Source organism: Danio rerio, chromosome 14, assembly GCF_049306965.1.
Source record: "Danio rerio strain Tuebingen ecotype United States chromosome 14, GRCz12tu, whole genome shotgun sequence".
In the NCBI taxonomy this organism is placed as follows: Eukaryota; Metazoa; Chordata; class Actinopteri; order Cypriniformes; family Danionidae; genus Danio; species Danio rerio.
The window spans coordinates 8,421,073-8,440,166 of NC_133189.1; the positions used below are offsets into that span (position 1 = coordinate 8,421,073).

Genomic DNA, 19,094 nt, shown 5'->3' on the forward strand with positions numbered 1-19,094 from the left:
AACTAATTTTCATGTAAATCAACACACCCCTAAAACAACGACCTGTGTACACGCCCCCAAAATGACACTTTTTAACACATTATAATAAAAAATCTGAATAGTGATTTGAACTGACCCTAAACTGACACACTCAGAACCATAATATAAAAATTTAAAAATGGGTAAAATACATGCCCTTTAAAGGGCCATGAAACCCCCTTGTTTCAGCAGGGTGTTTTCACACATCTACTTTGGAAAAAGCCAGAAAAGTGGGCGTGTCCAGCTCTGTTTAGGGGGGAGTGTCGGAGGAATAAAAAAGGGCACGGTGTGGGAGTGTCTATTTGGGCACGCGACTGTGTTTACATGAGCATCTGTAGTCGAATTATTTGCCAAATTATTAAATGGTGGACTTTTAACTGTCTTTCATTCAGAGAATTCATTCATGTCCCTCGCGACAAACGAGATATTTGATTCGAGGAGCTGCTCTAAGCGTGTATTTTTCATGCAATGTTTGATACCGCACAGCGAATGAGAGAAAAAAAACTCAGCATTTCCCGGAAACTTAGATGCACACGGCAGGTAGCGTCAGAAAGCCGCGTGTGTTATTCCGGTCACAAAATGCGGTAGAAATCCTACACGAGGTTAAAGTTTGGTTGTAATGCTAACATGTTTACACTCTGTGCAATAGTTTGTTCGATACGAACAAACTGAATAAACAAAGAGCGCTGGTCGCTCACTTACCAAATCTGTAGAGACAGGACAATCACCAGCAACTAGAGCCGCGTCTTTATTAAGAGGAGAGTAAAAGCGAATCCGGATCTCAGCGTTTGCAGATGAGAACAGCTCTCAGGTAAACAATAATCCTCCTTAGACACGTAAGTTATTGTTGTCGAGCGTCGCGTACACTGTTAATCCACACGTGAGTCTGAGCTCTCACAGAGAGAAAATGAATACAAAACTTAACTGCAGCAAACTATAAAAGCAACACTTCACGCTTGTTTTGCCAACACAACATGGCGTCTCTGTCGTCTAAACACTTTAACAGTAATGAATATTAATGAAGTTTCACAATAGAGCGCACTGATTGGTTTGAACCAAGCCTTACTCATGCATTAATGCAACACACTGTAAGACGTAATAAGACACACTCTGGCACAGACGTCCAGTCTGCACGCTGGATTACATGCTATTATGTCATGACCGTGACGCAGCTTCAAAAATTCGTTTCAAACCGGAAGTACGAATTTGCTTGAAATAACGCAAAAACAACCAATTTACACTTTTTAGTGATATATAGGAGCCCTAATAGTGTTTTTAGCAGTGTGGGACACATATACGACTGTCAACAGCTCAAAAAATTTGTTTTGGTGTTTCGTGACCCTTTAATGACCACTTAGACAGTTTATCCAAAAATTAAAACGATGCCTTAATAGACCACACACATTACTTTCTTTTGTAAAGAATAATAAGCTACTTTTAAAAAAAGAAATAAAAGTTTTTTTCCAGACTTGGAAAGTGAGTAAATGATGACGAATTCTCAATGAGGAAACTTTCAAACCTAAATTCGCAGGTACATTAAGTGTGATTCAGGCGCAGTGACTTCCGCAGAAGCACACATCCTAATGAGGTCGTACTGGATTCGCAGTGAACTCACTGTACAATACAACACTGCTGCTGCAGAAATTATTGGTGGCAAGCTCACTACTGGCTTCGGAGGTGGGGAAGTAGGGCAGAGACTTGTGGTGTCAAAACAACAAACTTGCGAGATACAACTGTAGCAGGAGAAGACCATCAGACACCCACAGTGCCATTCCAGAAGCACTTCCAGTGTGATAACTGCAACATCCTGTAATTAAACCGCTGACAATCCCAAATACATCTCACACAACCATGGGACGGCTCTGTTGCAGCCTCTGGGGCCTAAAAAAAACGATTGAAGACACATTTTGCTGCGTGTCAGACAGAAGCGTTGTGCTGTTACTACAGGCGGGCTTCAAAAACACGTCCTCCAACAAACCCAGAATCAGCCGCAGAGACTGAAGGAATGGGAACATGGGGGAAGCTAAGTGAAGGGATGGATATGAGGAAGGGAGAGAGACTCATTGATTAGCGCCTGACCCAGATTGGGAGAAGGTATAACAGCATCACGCGGAGGGATTTTTACAAGCGCCGTTTGATGTTGCACAATTAATGCACGCTTCACACATGAAGGGGCCATCTGCATGTGCACAAAATCTGGAGGAGGGACTTTGAGATGGCAAATGAACCAATCAGTGGAGAGAACCCGTTTGACTGACAGACCCGAAGCGAGCAGCAATTGAGCTCGTCCAGTCAGGCGGCAGCAAATGCGGGATAAATAGTAGAGAGATCCGTTCTACTGGATTTCTGGATCACACAAGCGTTCCTGCTTTCGCTTGGCCTCATTAGGTCCCAGCTCTGCGCCATCCACTGTGTCCTCTGCGCTCTAAACTCACAGTCAAAGTATTTATGTTAAAGAGGCTAAATTTAGTCCCGCTCATTCTTTCGCTCTTCCACTCTTCCTCGGAGCTTCACCTTTAGTCTGTTTTCAAAACAGATTTGCGGACAGGTATCTATCTGTGTGTGTTTGGGGTGTTATTTTTAACCCCACTCCACTTCCTGTGTTACGAACTAATGATTTCGAATATCCTACCATTTCTCTGCCAGCCTACCCAGACTCCGTCCTCATCCAAGTCTAGTGTCAGTGTTAGAAACAAACTCTCCAAAAAATGAACAATCTGTCATTATTTGCTCACTCGGATGTGGTGGTGAACCTGAATGTTGTTGTGTATTTGTCTGGCAAACGCGTAAGGTGACATTCTGAAAAACGTTCACGCTGCCTTGAAGTTTTTTCTTTTAATTAACTGCAATTTTTTGATACAATTATTTTGGCCTATTGTTTATGTTGTTGTTGTATAATCATACTTATTTAAAGTCACAAAATGTGGATCCTCCTATAGACATATCTTGTTATACTGTAAAAATGATAATAATATTTTAGTAAAGAAAAAGAAATTAAAGTAACATAATACACTGTAAAAGTGCTGGGTTCCACACAATTCGATCGATTAAGTTAACTTAATCATTTTTACAAATTTAAGTTGACTGAACAGAAAATTAAGTTGTCCCCCTCAAAAAAAAAAAAAAAAAAAAAACAACAACGTAAGAATTGTGTTTTTTCCTTCGGCTTAGTCCCTTTATTCATCAAGGGTAGCCACAGCGGAATGAACCGCCAACTTATCTAGCATATGTTTCATACAGAGGATGCTCTTTTAGCTGCAACTCAGTACTGGGAAACACCCATACACTTATATACACATACGGCCAATAAAGTTTAATCAATTCACCTGTACTGATTGTCATTGGACTGTGGGGTAAAGCAGAGCACCCTGAGGGAACCCATGTTAACATGGGAAAAGCACGCAAACATGCTAAACACTGAGCCACCTTGCCGCCCTGTGTTATTTTAACTGATTTTAAATAAGTAGTTTGAACAAGCAGTAAAAGTCATTTTTGGGAGTAATCTAACAACTGTAAGGTCAAATTAAAAGTTGTAATGCTTGTATTTTGATGAAAAATATAGGAAGATGTTAAAGCTTCATTTTGTTGGCAACATCTGGACAGTCTGTGACCATAAATCTGTCACTACTGTCATTTATTTCACCACCATGCTGTGACAAACCTGTATGTTTGTGTTTCAAACACAAAAGGAGACACAAAAAAAACATTCATACTCTCTTTATGAAATAATAATATGATACGGCTGCACTTTCAGGCGGTGGGAGCTATTATGAAAATATGATAAAATATATTCATAATATGAAAATATAATAATTTTTTGAACTATTTATTTATGTAAAATACATGATTTTATGGCTCTATAATTTTTATTTATTAAATTTTTGCCATTGATTTGTGGTGATAAACCATGCACAGGTACATTTTCTGCATAGTTCAATAGTTTCTGTTTTATTGACAACAGTTAATAAAAGTCTAGATCTTATTATAACACACAGCACAAGTTTTGACAACCCTGAGGCATGATTTCAGTTTTATTTACATTACTCACAAAACCCCAGAACACTGTATAAAAGTGATTAGGTAACCAGTTGCCTTAAAAGTGACGAGTTGAAAACTTTACAAAGTAACTTGGACATGTTATATTGACTTATGAAGTTTTATAATTATGCACATGGTTCATTTAGTTAATCATTTAACTTAAGTTGTTTAGGTATAGTCAACTAAACGGTTTAAAAGCAACTTATTGTTTCAAAGTAAAGCCAAATTCCGTCGCATAATATCGGCAACAAAGTTCCTTGATTATTACGCCGGAATGAAAGTATAGTTTCTAGCCATATTGACCTAAAAAATAACAACTTTTAATTTTCTGTCAGTCTTAGTACATGATGTAAATACAGAAGAGTCAAGCTTTAGATAGGAAAATGATCAAACTCTTTGGTCATTTTTGAGCCGGATTTTAATAGTCTACACCGGTTTAATTGTCTATGCTAAGCTAAACTAAGCTAAAAGTGCTTTCAACAGTACCAAATATCGGCTGAATAGATTCAAACAATGGTTAAGCAGTTTAAGAGCTCTATTTTAACGATCTAGGCACAAAGTCTAAAAGTATTAAGGGCGTGTCCGAATCCAATTCTACTATTCTAAGGACAGAATAATACGCTTTGCGCCCTGGCTCATGGTCTAGCAGGGTTGCGCTTATTCTTTTAATGAGTTATGGGTGTGTTTTGAGTCTTGACTCCGATTCCCTTTAAGAGTCAGTTGCAATGCGCCTTTGTTCATTTGCTATTTACATTGTGGACTTTGTAAGTGGAAAAATTGAACACTTCACTAGCAAACAGTTAAACAGACCACCTACAGCACAAGGATAAAGAATAAGCCTCCTCCATTCGGCGTCTTTACTTTCACTTTACTTTACTTTTACTCTTTACTTTACTCCCTTACTTTCGTGGATAAGGAAACAGTGTTGTACGCACTCCACTGAAAACATCCATTAGCCTACATATTTAATTTTGTTTGTTAAGCGCAAAGACTTATTTTAAAACTATTTCTAAATTCAGTTCTAATTTCCAGCAAACAAATAAATGAACAATAATAATGAAGTGTGGTCAAAAAACAGTTATATCCAAACACACGTCCTATTCTTATGCCACATATGGTGACACATACGTCTCCAAAACCCGACAGGTGGACAAATCTAAACTTGTTTTTATGAAAACAAATTTAAGTATGCATATAATAAATAATACAGCTAATAAAAATAACATTATACAAATGCACACTGTCATAAAAAAAATGAAAAAGCCCCCAAGATGAGGCAAGAAGGGGGTGGATTTATATTATTCATTCATTTTCTTGTCGGCTTAGATCCTTTATTAATCCGGGGTCGCCACAGTGGAATGAACCGCCAACTTATCTAGCAAGTTTTTACGCAGCCGCAACCCATCTCTGGGAAACATCCACACACACACTCATACACTGCGGACAATTTAGCCTACCCAATTCACCTGTACCACATGTCTTTGGACTGTGGGGGAAACCGGAGCACCCGCAGGAAACCACGCATAGGCACGGAGAACATGCAAACTCCACACAGAAACACCAACTGAGCCGAGGTTCGAACCAGCGACCCAGCGACCTTGCTGTGAGGCGACAGCACTACCTACTGCGCCACTGCCTCGCCCCGGATTTATATTAATGTAGAAAATAATATTTTTTGTAACATTTCAATCCTTTGATTTTTTTTCATGTGTAAAGATTCTTGTATGTTGCTGTACATCCTGTGTGTATTAAGCAATGTGTAAGCATTCTGACCTGCATATGCATATAACTATCACGCTCTGCGCTGGACTAGCTTTCAGTTGGTCAATGCCGCAGTCTATTTCAGTTTTTGCCCCTTAACACCCCTCCTTTATAGACCAGAACACATATGAGTCTACAAAGTGGTGCAATTGGATTTGCTGTTTAAACAACCTGGTGCAAAATGTGAAAATTAGGGTGGCGCTGGTCTGAAAATAGCAACAAATTGCGCCAAACACGTCTGGCGCCTTTTTGTGCCGGGTGTATGATAGGGCCCTAACTCTTGTGGTGTCGTAAAATGAGCTTATTTCCATAAAAAAAGTGGAGTGTTCATTTAAATAAAGTTATGATATATAAAAAACTCACAATAAATGACAGACTAAACTGGTGAGAGATTTTAGCTAGAGGTACAGATGACCACATTTGGTTTTCAACCCTAAAGCAAAGCATTTGTTTTTGTGTAAGAGAAACATAGATTGTGGTACCCAAAGCTTGTCAAGCGTGTTAAACGCTGTTCACTGTTACACACATCTGTATATAACTATGTGTGTGTGCGTGCTAAAGTTAATGTCTCTGGTGACCCGTAACATATGTGTGTGTGTGTGTGTGTCTGTGTGTGTTTGTGCATCTGTGTGGGAGGAAACATTTTCATCATTTTCCTGCAGTCCTCTAGCTCGGCATTTGATGCAAGATTGCCTCTCTCTCCCTTTCTCTCTCTATCTTTCTCTATTGCATCATTCAGGTGGGCGATGAAGTTGATTAGCTCAGTATCTGGTTAGATGGGCAGCACTTTAGTCCTGAATAAAAGCATTCTCACTTGCTTGAAAGCAGAACACTGGCTACTTTGGGAATTGGATACTACAGTACATACTTCACATCACAATATAGCCTTATAGCTTCAGACGCAACAACCAATTTGTATAGAGTATGCAATGCACAATGTGCACTATATCCCACAATGCACTGTGCCCAACGTGACCTTCCATTTTCAGTTTGACAAACGAACAGAGGAATATCAGCGGCAATGTTTTACATCTTTTTCTGGACTCGCTACTGGAACAGACTGCCAAGAGTTAGGATGACTTTACAGAAAATGTGATTAAAAATGGAAAATAACTGAAACTGGACGCCGCTCGCTGCAATATGCTGCCTTCAAGTCATGCAAGAATGATTGTTTTTTTTCCTAAATGAGTGCACATGCACAATTTCAGTTTCAGAATTGCCAACACGCTGCCCTGAATGTCTAAGCTTCACTGTGTAAATGTGAAACATTACGACTAAGGAACATTTCTGTATACGGTTGTGTTTGGTTTGCATTTTGTGTGTTTTAAACAGTGACTGTGGATCACGAAATGTGTTTGTTGCAATAACCAAAACTACATTGTATGGGTTCAAAATTATCGATACTTATTTTATGCCAATAATAATCATTACAATATTAACTAAGTATCACATATTATTATTATCATTAGATTAGATTAGAGTAAACTTGATTGTCATTACACATGTACAAATACAAGGCAACGAAATGCAGTTTAGGTCTAACCAGCAGTGCAATAGCAGCAAGTGCAGGATACAGGAATATGTTATAAAGTGAAATAGAAAAAACTATGGTAATATTTACACTGGAGAGACGCCGAGCCTCGCAATGTGTAGGCGCTGCCATCTTGTCATCATGAAGACATTTTAAACATTCATTCTTTGTCCTTCCGCTTAGTGCCTTTATTCATCAGGGGGTCGCCACAGCGGAATGATCCGCCAACTTATCCAGCATATGTTTTACACAGCGGATGCCCTTCCAGTTGCAACCCAGTACTGGGAAACATCCATACACTCTCATTCTCACACATACACTATGGTCAATATAGTTTATTCAATTAACCCATACCGCATGTCTTTGGACCGTGGGGAAACCGGAGCGCCCGGAGGAAACCCACGAGAACAAGGGGAGAACAAGCAAACTCCACATAGAAACGCCAACTGACCCAGCCAGGACTCAAACCTTGCTGTGAGGCAACACTGAGCCATCGTGTTGCCCTCATTTTAAACATTTCCAACATTAAATATATCAAAACACCAATTTTAGTAATGATTAATAATGTGCATTGCTAAGCACATTTTTTTGAACTCTCAGATTATAGATTTCAAATAGTTTTATGTCTTTATATTGCTCTTCTCCAAAAGTTGACTCTTATGGTTGGTTTTGTCATCCAGAGTTAAAAAATTAAGCACAGAGTTCTGTTCATTTTAATTTTAATTAATTTATTTATTTATTGGCAGTTGTATTATCCTGACCCAAAAATGTTTTAACTCTAGGGTACATGCAATATGAGCCTCCAAAAATGAAAATAAAAAGTGTATCTTTCAGCAACAACTTTAATGCAATGGCATTGTAATTATGACTTCCCAACACATAAGCAGGAACATCCCCTGCATGAGAAGACATACAGTTGAAGTCAGAATTATTAGCCCCCCTGTTTATTTTTTCCCGAATTTCTGTTTACGGAGAGATTTTTAAACACATTTCTAAACATAATAGTTTTAATAACTCATTTCTAATAACTGATTTATTTTATCTTTGCCATGATGACAGTAAATAATATTTGACTAGATCTTTTTCAAGACACTTCTATACAGCTTATATTGACATTTGACAAAGGCTTAACTAGGTTAATTAGGGTAACTAGGCAGGTTGGGGTATTTAGGCACGTCATTGTATAATGATGGTTTGTTTTAGACTTTTGAACAAATATACAGCTTAAATGGGTAATTTGACCTTAAATTTTTTTTTTTTAAATTAAACATTTTATTTTAGCCGAAATAAACAAAATAAGACTTTCTCTAAAATGTCCTTGCTCTGTTAAACTTCATTTGGGAAATATAAGAAAAAAAATTCAAAGAGGGTCTAATAATTCTGACTTCAACTGTACATGTAATGAGCTCACGTGACAATGTCAAGGAATGGGAGAAACTGCAATGCAAGTGCATCGCTGCCTGCCCAGTTTTTAAATAATGATGTTTCTGGAAGTAAAGGCTGTTCATCCTAGGGATTTCAAAAATGTCTTCGATAAATTATTGAAAGCCATGAACTAAACCAGTTGATTATTTTAAGAGGGGAATCACTTCAAAAATATTGATATAAAGTAAAAAAAAAAAAATGTGGAAATCCAAGCTCTCCAATCATAAGCTATGTTTCCATCCACATACTTTTATGTGCATTTTGGATATCACACAATAAAGCTTGATGGATCATTGAGGCACAAGCAATTTATTACAAGAAAAAGACTCAAGCAAATTCCAGTTGTTCCTTTTGATTTTTGCCGTCAGTTTATCGGGAAGTGCTGATTTTGTTCTCTTTGACTCATTGGATGGAAACAGTGCTTAATTCACAAATCTTTTTTGTGCAATTTTAGTTTTGGACATAAATTGTATTCGCATCTTTGAATAGAAAAAGCAAGTGTCTCTTCAATATTTTGAATTTAGACTAAAATACCAAATTCAATCCCTAAGTCAATCCTACATACTGCACCTTTAATGCTGTGTTCACACCAGACACGGAAATAAATCATGCTAATCGCACATAAATAAACGTGATAACAGTTTGAGTTTACTAGCTTCATCTGTGGTCAAATTCGGTTCATTCATGCATCAAATTCACTTCACAATAGATTGGATAAAGCGGTATCATGTCATGGGCAGGGCTTCTGTCTGCCCGATGACTCTAGTTTTGTTGCTAAATGGCTAATATGGATTTTATTGAGAGAATAGCAGTGTTTATGTGCTTTAGGAATGCTGAAAAACAGCATAGATTCCTTCGGCGCAGTATCCGAGTCCTCTAATTCCTTTCAGAAATGCACCCAGCTCTGAAAGTTCATCAACTCCTCCAGAAACTTAACCTGGATGATGAAAGCATTCAGTGGTACTTCAGACCAATCTGAGCCCAGTTTGATGAGCTGTTGTACGGTTTCGGCAAGAGGATTTCTCCTCGGGACACCAACAACAGGCACTACATCATAATCACTCCCCTACAAGAACAAGCTCATGGTTGGTTAATGTGGCTGGACTGTCCGCTGAGGGTTAGATGTTCCACGTTGCACGTTAAGCGCGTCAAATGCACAAAATGCTCAACTCGCACCTCTTCATTAGTGCAAATCATGCCGCAGGATGTCTATTCACGTGCATTGACTTGTCATTGAAATCACTTGCACTTGATGCTTCATCCCCGTCTGGTGTGAATGCAGCATAAGGATGGGACACATCAAGCCACATTTAGGCCGTCGCTTAGCGTTTGGTTTAGTTTGTTTCACACTTCAGTTCTTGTCGTGACAAAGTCAGATTGAGAGTGCTCTGATTGGCTGTTCAGCAACAAATCAGAGCACAAGATCACAAACTGAAGTGATGTAAGCAGGTAAGCAATTTAAGTCATGAGGAAACACAGGCAGTAATTTTGCTTCATTTCTCAAAGATTTGTAAACAATATGGATTATTAGATAATCAAACAAATTAGCATGAACAAATTCCTCTGTTGTAGGTGACAATTACTGTGGTAATGATACTAAACGCTGCTTTATTTACAGCTTTTATATGTACACCGCAAGTTTTGGTTTTTCTTTTTGGAATGAAAAAAAATAAGAATACTGGGGCGGAATGGTGGCTAAGAGGTTAACACTGTCGTCTAACAACAAGAAGGTCACTAGATGGAGTCCCAGCTGGACCGGCTGGTATTTCTGAGTTGAGTTTGAATGTTCTCCCCGTGTTTGTGTGGGTTTCCTCTGGATGCTCCAATTTCTACCACAGTTCAAAGACATGCAGTATAAGAGAACTGGGTAAACAAAATTGGCCCTAGTGTATGAATGAAGTGTTTCCCTGTACTGGGTTGTAGCTGTAAGGGCATCCGCTGAAAAAGAAACATATGCCGAAAAAGGCGGTTCATTCTGCTGTGGCGACTCCTAGTAAATAAGGGACTAAGCTGAAGGAAAATGAATGAATGAATTTAAAAAAAGATTACTGCCATCCACTAGTGCGGAAAGACACATCCTTTCACACAGCCATGGAGTGCGCATTCACATTTCAGTCGGCTACAGTTCATTTAGTTTGTTCATGCTGAGCGTTTTGGTCCAGACATAAAGCAACAACACAATTGGTTTATTTAAAATGTGACACCACAAAATTCTTGAGATTTGTTTGAAACAACTTATTAGTTTTATGTTTAATCCATTTGTTGTTGCTTTAACTTAATTGATTTAAGTTGGGACCACATGAATGAATTGTGTGGCAACCTGCTTTTTTACAGTGTAGTGGTCTGGCGTTGGATGTGTGTATCTTAAATTTAAAAGAGACGTTAATGTTACCATGTGCTAACAGAAAATATATTTCTCCACTGACAGTCATTCAATTGTAGGATCACATGGTTTTTACAGATCATCTGATTGGCTGATCAAAATCCACTACAGACTGAATTTAAATAAATGGGAATTCTAATGGATAGCTTTCTTAAAGTATTACATTATACATTACATAATCAATAGTTGTCAGTATACAATATACAGTGCGCACTATGCAGTACTCTAGAATTTCATTCTAACCACAGCCTGAGAGAAAGAGATTGCTGGGACACAAGCATACCCATCCATGCATCCATCCATCCATCCATCTATCTGCTGTCAAGTGCCTAATTCCCCATTTCTACCACTTCTCATCCTTCACACTTTTCACACATTCCCCCTCTCTTTTCATTCACCTGCTCTCGTTCCATTTATCGCCAGGCTCATGTCAACACTCTCTCTTAGGCTCTGTGTCGGGCTTTAACATCCCGTTCATGTTGTGTGTCTGCGCTCAGCAGGAGGCATGCATGAATTAACACAGACACACATGCAGAGAAACCGTCAATCTCTCGAGCAGTTTTGCTAATGCATTAAAGGGGTAGTTCAGCCAAAAATAAAAATTCTGTCATCGCTTACTCCTCTATTATATCCAAACCTGATTCTTCCGTTAAACACAAAGGAAGATGTTTTGAAGAACGCTGGAATCTAGTAACCACTGACTTCCATAACAGAGGGAAAAAAACTCATAAAGGCTTGAAACTGCTTGCATAGGTACACTGTTAGACATAGTGGCAATTTTACAGTAATTTACTGTAAAAAAAGGCTTGTAAAATATCACATACATTCTTTACAGTTCAATAGTGTCATATGCAATGCATTATGGGTAATTTTTAAAACTTTAATGGTGCATTCACACCAGATGCAGATGAAGCATCAAGCACAGGTGATTTACTTGTTAAGTCAATGCAAAGACGCGAATAGCCTTGCCGTGCTATTTGAGCAAATGAGAAGGCGCAAATGATGTGCCGTTAATTGAGCGTTTTTCAAGTTTGACGCATGAATTGCTTGAGTTGGAAATTCTGAACTTCAGCAGACATTCTTGCCACGTTATCTTCTCAGAAGCTTGCTCTTGTAGGGGGTGGTTATGACGTAGGGCCTGTTGTTATTGATACAAGAGGGACGTCCTGCTGCCGAAACCAGACAACAACTCATCAAACTGGGCTCAGCTCAGTCTGAAGCACCACTAAAAGCTTCCATCATCCAGGTACAGTTTTACAGAGCTGGGTGTACTTCTGAAAAGAGCTATTAAATTCAGACATGGTGTTGAGCAAATATACGCTGCTTTTCAGCCTTACTAAAGCACATAAAGCACAGCTACGCTCTCAATAAAATCCATGTTAGCCATTTAGCAACAAAGCTAAAGTCACAGACAGCTAAAGGCAGACAGATGCCCCATCCATGACACGAATCAGCGTCTATTGTGAAGTGAATTTGAAGCGCAAATGAAGCAAGTTTGACTTGTGAATGAATCGAATAAACAGTGTTGGGCAAGCTAACTGAAAAATGTAGTGAGCCAGGCTGTTAGCTACTCTACTTAAAATATAGCTTAACTACAGTAAAAGCTACCATCTGAGAAATATAGCAAGCTGGGCTAAAAGCCACTTGGCTAAAGTAGCTTAGCTACATCTAAGCTATTTTTTTTTAAATTTTAAATGGAAGCAACTTAAATTCAATCATATCTCAGTGATCAATGAAACTGTCAGTGATTCATATGAGGCAGAATTGTTCAGTTCAATTTACTGCAAATAATATGCAGTAGCAAACAGAAACAAATTATAGTATTTGACAGCAAAAAAATAAAAAAATCCAATAACCAGGTGTTGCACATTTAGAATACTTTAGTAATTTATAGTAAAGGGGAAATATTTAGAAACAAGCATTATATTGTATATATTCACAACTTTTCATTAATGAGTTACATAATGTAGTATCATTAGTAACTATCAAAAAACAACAGTAATTACTATAGTATACTTTAGCCTTTAATACAGTAAAAATTTTATACATTTTATATACACTTACATATTATATATATATATATATATATATATATATATATATATATATAGGGAAAGGAGGTTTGTTTATATATATATATATATATATATATATATATATATATATATATATATATATATATATATATATATAAATATATAAATATATAAACAAACCTCCTTTCCCTCAGTCATCTTTTCAGCAAGCAAATTTCTCGTGTTAGCTTAATTGGTTGCCGACGTCATGGAGCAGGGCGATAGGTGGCAGTAATGCACCAAAAACTTTGTTGTCAACCACCAACAAACAAGAAGACGAAGAAAACGTCATTCTTGCCATCATATGGATTTTCTTTTATTAGTTAGACATCAGCCTCATAGCTCTGTGAATGTCGGTGCCATCACGTATTGATCCGCGATCTGTAAATGTAGCTTGTGTGGACACTACTGCGCTACCTGACTAAAAAAAAAAATGCTTCTCAACAGAAAAGCTATTCGATTTATAAAGTAGTGACGCTGCCACCACGCTACTGAAAAATATAGTTAAGCTTGTAGTGTCACTACTTGTACACTACATTGTAAGTAAAGTCAAAATGTTCGTGCATGTATTTACGTGGGAATAGCACGATTTGTTCGCACAATACATGTCTCGCCTGAACACACGATTACAGTTACGGCATGTTAGGAATTTGCGGTATTCTACTGTAATCAAAGTTATCAAGTGCTGCTACTGTAGTTGCAGACAAAAATGAGACTGTTGATGAAAAACATACACATTAATTAACATTTTGTATCACAAAAAGCATTTTAAATAGATTTAAAATGGATATAATAACAATGAATAATACAAACACTGTTTAGCATAATGTCACTACTTGTTTGAAAAGAATTAAAGTCAATAGTAAATACTAAAAATAAAGGTTTTGCACTGCTAAAATGTAGTGTAAAATGTAAATAAATTACAGTAAAAGTATTGTAAAATTGTCAAAGTATAAAAATAATATCCTTTTATCATAAAAATAATTGCGGTATGGCTATTTTACTCTAAAATGAAACTGCAGTAGGGCGCTGCTACTGTAAAGCACATTTACAGGTAAGTTACTGTAAAGGCGCAGTTGCAGTACATTGCTGCAAGTAAATTACCGCAAAAATAAACTAACATTTCTACCAGTGAGTAAAATTAAATATCTAATACATTTGTATTTTTCATAAACTACCCCTTTAACTCTGAGTGTTTACGACTGCGCACAAATAATATATTCATGTTTTAAAACGGCTCCATTCCTAGGGGCCAAGAACACCTATTAGTACAATCATAAAAAATACACTATGATGCAATTAGAATAATCTAGCCATTATTGCCGCATTACTACATTCCTTGAGGAGACAGATGGCAGCGAGACGCATTCTGTCTCGTAGAGAATGCAGCACATAATAACTTGTGGAAATGAGCAAATTTATCTCAAGCAATCAACTTGCTTACTTTATGATTGTCACAAGCGTGTCAGCCATGCACCACTTTTCCTCTTGTTTAATCCCTGGAAAAATTTGCATAAAAGCTTGTGGTGTCATTTTGTCAATATTGCACTTGTTTATTTTATTACCATGATAATGCTATTGGATTCATAGGAGCATCGGTTAAGCCAAACATCATTTACTCACCCTCCATTTGTTCAAGTTTCGAGTTTCTTTATTCTGTTAAACACAAAAGAAGATATTTTGAAAAAAGCTATTAGCTGGCACTCATTGACTTTAATAGTATTTTTGTCCTACATTGGAAATTGATGGGTGTCACAAACCAGTATCCTTCAAAAAATATTATTTTGTGTTCAACAGAAGAAAAAAACTTATAAACATTTAAAAACAACATGAGGGAGATGAGGTAACTTTTATTTTTGGGTGAACTATCCCTTTAATTTTCTCAAATATACATATTTTTTCACCTCAAAAACAATTTGTTTTAAAATGAGTCTTTCTAAACCCTTTTTCTTATACCTGCCAACACTCCTGTTTTTCTTGGGAGTCTCCCATATTTCAGACCCATCTCCCGCCACCCTCCCTTTTGGTTATTTCTCCTGGAAAACTCCCGTAATATGTCTGTGAAACCCCTGGGTCGCCAAGATCCGATTGCAGCGGCCGCCAGAAACACACTTCATAGTACAGTTACTAACACCACAGTACACAGTACCCAATTCTCAACAGTGTTATTCAGACACCTAACCCCCGAACCTAACCCCCCAGTCTCTCGGATTTTCAGGGACAAATGTTGGCAGGTATGATAGGCATTCTCTTCTCTGATTGACCAGATGGCTTATTTTGTTGTGATTGGTCTACACATCGAAAAACAAAACTCTCATTTCCATTTCTGATTTCCACATCTGAATATTTAGAGAAACTGTACAGAGATGTCTATACGCATTCAAATAATGTCAATAATCATAAACTGCTTTATTGATCCAATTGATCTTTATCCATTGAATAGGAAAATGTGGTGCAGACCTTTTCTAATCCAAATGTTAGGACATGTAAACATTTATTGATCCAACTGAGAACTGAAACTGTAAAGAACGGCCCATGGGCAGTGATGTAGAAATGCCATAATTACATATGAGTAGGCCCACACTGAATCTGCGCTCGCAGAATTCCGCAGATTTTCCACAGATTTTCCGCAGATTTTTAGCCTATCATTAATTCTGTTTATTTACTTGAGTAAATGTGTAAAACTGAATTTATTCAGTTTTTATTCAGTAATTTTTTACTTTGTATATAATATATTAAGGTCTTAGTTATGATACTCCGCTGGATACTCCCAAAATAGTTCCGCAAAAATCTGCAGATTTTTACCAAAATTCTCTGCAGAAATAGCAAAAAAACATCCGCAGATTCCGTCTGGCCCTATATATGAGGTACAATGAAGTGTGGAGTTTTTATAAAGTAAACTTCCACATCCCCCAAATGCCTTGTTTTTGCCCTAGTAAGTAGAAAATGTGTGGCAAAAAGCTCATTGTCTCCTAATTAGCACTTTGAATTGAAGAAAATAGAAAAAATAGTAACTAAATTGTATGTCGAGTGGGAAACTCAATAGATTCAATCTGATTTAAAGCTTGTAACACATAATTCAACCATTCAACCCACATAATTCAACCAATTCAATTAGTTTTTTTGTTTGCATACATCTGAACATAATTTTGAATTCATCAATCAGGATGATATCTTTTTAACTGCAACGAAAGATGTCCAAGAAAACATAGCTTTGCTATATCATTTTGAGGTCAAGTCAGACCCGAACCTCCATTGATCGACCCTTCATTGCAAGTTTGACCCAAGCAGGAAGTTTCACTGTGGTAAATTTTGAAAATGAAACCATTTAAATTAGCATTTCAATTGCTTATTATTCAGTGTTGACACTGAAGATTAATTCTGTGGCCACAGGCTGGCAATATGCAAACGTGTTAAGGATCAACATAGATCAGTTGTGGAAGTGAAACTCGTATTGTTGGTGACTTGCTTCAGCAGTTCAGCATCAATTCTTTCGGGAGACTAAATTTGTTGTGCACTTTCACCTTTAGGCGAAACTATATTGGATGTGCACACTGCCATAATGTCATATTATCATGCTTTTTAAAATCAAATTCAATAATAATCAATAATTCAACCATTCTTTGGGAAATGCAACAGAGTATAACTACACTATGCATCATAGTATTATTATATTATTTTGGTAAGATCTAAACAATACTTAATAATTTAAACCACAGAACTGGTGCCTTCCAATAATTTCAGACAATACTGTCACATAGAGCTGTGATTCTCAACCACGTTCCTGGAGAACCACTAACACCGCATGTTTTGGATGTCTCCTTTGTCTGTCACACCCATTACATGTCTTTCAGTCACTGCTAATGAGCTGAATCCAGAGTGTTTGGTTAAGGAAACATGAAAAAAGCATGGAAATGTGAAGAGCTGGTGGTCCCCCAAGAATGTGGTTGAGAAACACTGACATTGAGAACACAATAATGTCAAAAACATCATAAAAGTAATAAAACAGCACCATGATAACCACTGACCTACATTGGCGGATATATCAGTGTAGTATCACTCATACTACCACCTGAGAGTGTACCACGGATGCGCCATCATACTTTTTTCCTTAGGTTTTCCTAAACAATCAAGCTGTTTCTCACCTCCGCTGCGTCCCCCTAATACCTTTCTCACCTTCACACCGGCTGCTTTGCTTTCCTCCATACACCAGCTATATCTGGACACGCTCTCACACACACACAGACATTCCCCAAAGCTTATTGCCCGAGATACCTAACGGTTAATATTACATAAATGCGGCACATATGCCACACTATGATTATTTAATGCAGAATGGCATATGTTGCTAAATAATTACAGGCGGCCACACTCCAGGGTTGAGGAATAGCCCTTTACAGTACACACCACATCTCTCTCTCCGCCCAAACCACACTCACTCTACACATTATGATGGTCCAAAACATGCCTCCCCTGTCCGCTCTTATTGTCTTCCATAATCCAAACAAATTCCAGTGTTGATCACATACACAGAGGGAACAGATGCTTTTGGGGAGCTTTTCAATATGCACAGCCATCACCACCGAGGTCTAATTAACCCTCTCTCCACTAACCGCCCACACTACACATACACATTTCCCAGCATCCAGTGTTGCCCACATCCTCACTATATGGCTTATTTTTGATGCGTGCAATATTGGTAATATAAAAATGGCGCGTTTAGTGGATGCATGCATCGCTGCGATGGGTTTGCAAGAGCAAATAACGTATTCATGCATCATCATCATCACATGAAATATATAGTACTGCAATGCAACTTGTTTTTCTGCACTAATGTTTAGCTGTAATGCCACTGGGATTTCTGCAGGCGCTAGATGCGACGCGCATCCTCTGTGTGCAGCCTTGTTTACAGTGTGTGACGCTGTGCCAACGAATCGATAAACTATTTCGGAATGAAACACCAAAATACCCACATAGGCCATCTATGCAAGGATGCCCATGTCAGCGCGCGAGCTGACATTGCGAGCATCTCCGCGCATTTTCCCTCCCGCATGACAAGAGTGCATTCGTGCAAGGTCTCGAGGCATTGCCTATTTCACATCATTACACGCATAATCGATACGGTAACTCACGAGATCATCTCGTTATCCCGAGCGCTTGTAGCTACCCGACGAGGAGCGCGCGCGCACTGACATTGGAGTAAAAGATGCATGAAATAATGCAGGAATGCAATGCAAAAGCCACGCTACCTTTTAGTCGTCCTTTCGCTGTCATCCTCAAACTGACAAAAATATTTCATTGGATCGAGATGTTAATCTCTCTTGCTCTCCTCCCCCTCTATCTCTCTCTCTCTCGGGTAACCTGGCACTGTATAACAGTTCATCCATCCGCCAGCAGGCGCGCGCAGCCGTCGATGCGCTCCATACATGTGGCAAGCCGTTATCATAATCATTCTTTAAAAGATCTAGAATTTGTATAATCATAAATATAAATTACACACAACTACTTAATCAAATAGAGGGAATCTATATCACTTTACTGAATTTATTATGCCTAATTTGCACTGCAAAGATGGATTTTGAAGAAAGGAAACTAGTAACCATTAACTTCCATATATTTGTTTTTTCCTATGTAATTTAATGGTTACAGATTTCCAATTTTCTTCAAAATATCTTATTTTGTGTTCAAGAGAATAAAGAAATTTATAAAGGTTTGGAACCCCTTGTGGATGAGTAAATCTAATTTGAGGATGAACTACCCCTCGAAGGTATCTTAACCGACTAGAATTTACTTTGTGTTCCATTGACTGCCGTTCGTATGCATGTGTAAACAAGAGATTACAAACACAAGCATGTTTTGCTGT

General features: G+C 37.9%; 1 protein-coding gene across 8 annotated transcripts in view; it reads right to left on the minus strand.

The window, feature by feature from the left end:
* ppp3cb (protein phosphatase 3, catalytic subunit, beta isozyme) overlaps positions 1 to 19,094 on the minus strand; it is a 115,790-nt gene that overhangs the window by 91,183 nt on the left and 5,513 nt on the right. For 2 of the 8 annotated variants that reach the window (XM_073921422.1, XM_068213207.2), the window contains exon 1: positions 14,855 to 14,892. The exons of 4 other annotated variants lie outside the window; for them this stretch is intronic. In XM_073921422.1, the coding sequence (XP_073777523.1) occupies positions 14,855 to 14,861 (7 nt within the window). In that variant the 5' untranslated portion in view covers positions 14,862 to 14,892. 8 annotated transcript variants of the gene reach the window in all.